At 60.8% G+C, this 2,889-nt stretch overlaps 1 protein-coding gene across 1 annotated transcript in view; it reads right to left on the minus strand.

Moving 5' to 3' along the window:
* The window catches only part of LOC115872746 (bone morphogenetic protein 8A), a 40,432-nt gene continuing 37,543 nt past the window's right edge, over positions 1-2,889 (minus strand). The window contains exon 5 of the mRNA XM_030887978.1: positions 1-150. Within this exon, the coding sequence (XP_030743838.1) occupies positions 1-150 (150 nt within the window). The remainder of the gene's footprint in view (positions 151-2,889) is intronic.

A 2,889-nucleotide genomic window follows, 5' to 3' on the forward strand; every position in this document is an offset into this window, starting at 1 on the left:
TCAGTGGCAGCCGCAGGCCTTGACCACCATGTTGCGGTGCTTGCGCAGGATGACATTGTTGCTGCTGTCGTAGTAGAGCACTGAGGTGGCGCTCAGCTTGGTGGGAGCACAGCAGGCCTTGGGGACGGCATCGGGCTTCATCAGATGCACCTGGGGTGGGGGAGTCAGGTGGAGGGACAGAAGAGCAGAGGCCTGAGCGTCAGGCTCCTCCCAGGACCAGCCCACCTACTCTCAGCCCCACCCAACTTCCCACCATCACCACACCACACCCGTCCCTCCACCCTCTCTGGTGGTCCCAGCAGGTGCCAAAGGGCACAGCTGACTCTGGAGATCCACGCCCTCAGGATGCAGCCTAAGCCCCTGGCTTGGTGGGCCTGGCTTTCTGCCCCAGGGCCACCCACCATGTCCATTCCTGCTGACCCAGAAGCACCTGCAGCTGAGCCTACTGCAAGGAATTATCTTTGCCACTCCCCTCCCCATGCCCCCGGGGAGCCATCCATGGTGCCTTCTTCATGTCCCTCATCACATCCTGTCTGCATCGTGTGTGGGTCTCCCTCCCCACGGAACATTCTAGACGTGCCAGGCTCACCCTTGCTGTGCTCAGCACGATTATCTAAGTACTTGGTACCCTTGTGACAACTTCTGAGGCAGTACTGCTGTGTGCAGAAGAGGAAACTGAGGCACAGAGGCCAGGGCTGAGTCCAGAGTCCCAGGGTAATTTGGTGGTGGGGCCGGGGCATGGCCTAGGTCAGTGGTCTCTCTACCACACCCTAAGACAGCTTTCACCACCACAAAGAACCTGCTGGCAGAGCCTTTTCATCCCCTAGAAAGACTTCGTAGAATGAGCTGCCATTTATACCAAAGGTCCCCAAGGTCACACTGCTGTCCACCAGGGTCAGAGAGATGGAAGGACATCTGCTGCCCTCACAGGAGCCGCTGAGCAGACTCTAAAGGCAGCAGGAACCAGCCTCGGTCCCCAGGGGCCCCTCTGAAGAGGACACGTGACAGACACCACCCACCTCTGCCCGCTGGGCAGTTCTCCAGCCTGGGAGCCAGGGAGGGTCACTGCTGAGCTGGGACCCTTGAGAGGAGTCAGTACCACGGGCCAGAGCCCATCTGTGACTCAAGCAGAGTCTCATCGGATGAGTGACAAAGAGACGCGGTCCTTGATACCTTCCAGTACCAACCAGACTGGCCTGTGGCATCTGACGGCCATTCCTTCCCTCCCCTCCTGAGCCATGTGCATGTGGGACAGCTGCTCAGACGCTCTGACTGGTGGGCTGTACATCCTTGACTAGCAAGCTCGCATGCCCAGGCCTGTGTTCTCCTCTGCCAAGTGGGTGCAGTGATCCGTTTCTCGTTTCCAACACAATCATTGGTCTGACCCTGGCCTCATGCCAGCACTGGTGGCATGGAGACTCGGAAACATCCCAGCCACAGACATGGCTCTCGTGGCCTCAGTGGGGAGTGGCTGGGCAGAAGGGCAGCATTCTAACCAACAGAGAGCCCATAATACGAGCAGGCCCCCAGTGCTGAGTAAGAGGTGCTGACCGCTTGTGCCCAGAAGAGGGCAGTGGGGAGGCTTGCAGGGCCCTCCAGGTGCAAAGACAGGGGGTGTGGGACTGTGTAGCCCCCCCTCGCCCCGTGGCACTTAGAGCTTTCCAGAGACATGTGAGTAGAGAGGTCTGCAGAAGGTTAATGAGGGGCTGTGTGTCAGACCCAGATCACAGCCTTCCTCCTGGGGATAATGGGAAGGGACTGACCAGAGTGACAGCAGATTTGGGCTTGAGGAAGACTGCAGGCTGCTACTGGAGGTTGGCCCCCAGGGGGAGCCTGGATGAACACAATATCTTCTCCCCATCGAGCCCCTCGCAGTCTCTGCCCTACCCCCCATCCCCAAGTTCCTGTGTCTCTTCTGTGCTCACTGCTGGCTCTGTCTCCCTGGGGGCTCAATATAGTCTCTGGCCTCACAGAGTAGCAGCCAGTGCCCCTCAGCTGCCTGGCTTCAGCTTGACCCGAGAATCTCTGGTCAAGGACTAATAACTCAGAGGCTGTGGGGGCACCAGCAGGCGCAGAGCGCTTACTCTATCAGAAAGATGCATTGTTTGTACGTGGATGTCCGTGGGTCTGTGTCATCTACAGACCTTTCAACATGTGGAAGTCTCTAGCCTCTCCCCTCCACTCCAGATGGGCAGAGCTTCTGGCTCCCACCGTCCCTGCCCCTGGAGCTCCAAGAGGACCTCTCACCGACCAGGCCTCTGAAGAACAACCTATTGCCAACCCTTTCCCCTCCGCCCCACTGGGGCCTTCTCTCCCGGTCACTGGTGCCTTCATCTTCCAGCTGCTCAGGCGGCACCCAGCCAGCACCGGACCCCTCCCGCCCCCCCCCCCCCCACCGCATGGGGGCAATCTGCGGCTGGGCGCTGTGATGGGGCTCCCCTCCGCGGACCACTTCTCACCGCCCAGCCACGCCCTGTCCAAGCTGCCAGCACCTGGGCCATCTTCCCTAGGCAGTGCAGGGGCGGGGCGGAGGGCCAGCGTCTGGGGCGGGGCAGGCGGGATCATCACTCCGGACCCCCCTGCTAGGGCTGCAGAACCACAGGGCACAAAGGGCAGGTGGGCAGGGTGGCTCCACTCACGCCTCAGCGCGCCCTGCCCCAGTCTTCCAGCACCCCCACGTGTCCAGCGGCCCCTGCCCCCGAACCTCTGGGAAACTAGCAGTCTGGGAGCCCCAGCCGCTTCTGTCAATCCCCCTGCTTCCCCTCTACGACACGCCAATCCACGAGGACCCGCTAGAGAAGCCTGAGGCTCCGCGACACCAGGAACAGCTGTTCCAGAAAGAAGTTTGCTCCACAGAACCACCCACACAGAGAGCCCTCGGGCAGCAGC

The sequence above is a fragment of the Echinops telfairi genome, unplaced genomic scaffold (genome assembly GCF_000313985.2).
Source record: "Echinops telfairi isolate 266 unplaced genomic scaffold, ASM31398v2 ScPeMD7_7457;HRSCAF=8495, whole genome shotgun sequence".
NCBI classification, from domain to species: Eukaryota; Metazoa; Chordata; class Mammalia; order Afrosoricida; family Tenrecidae; genus Echinops; species Echinops telfairi.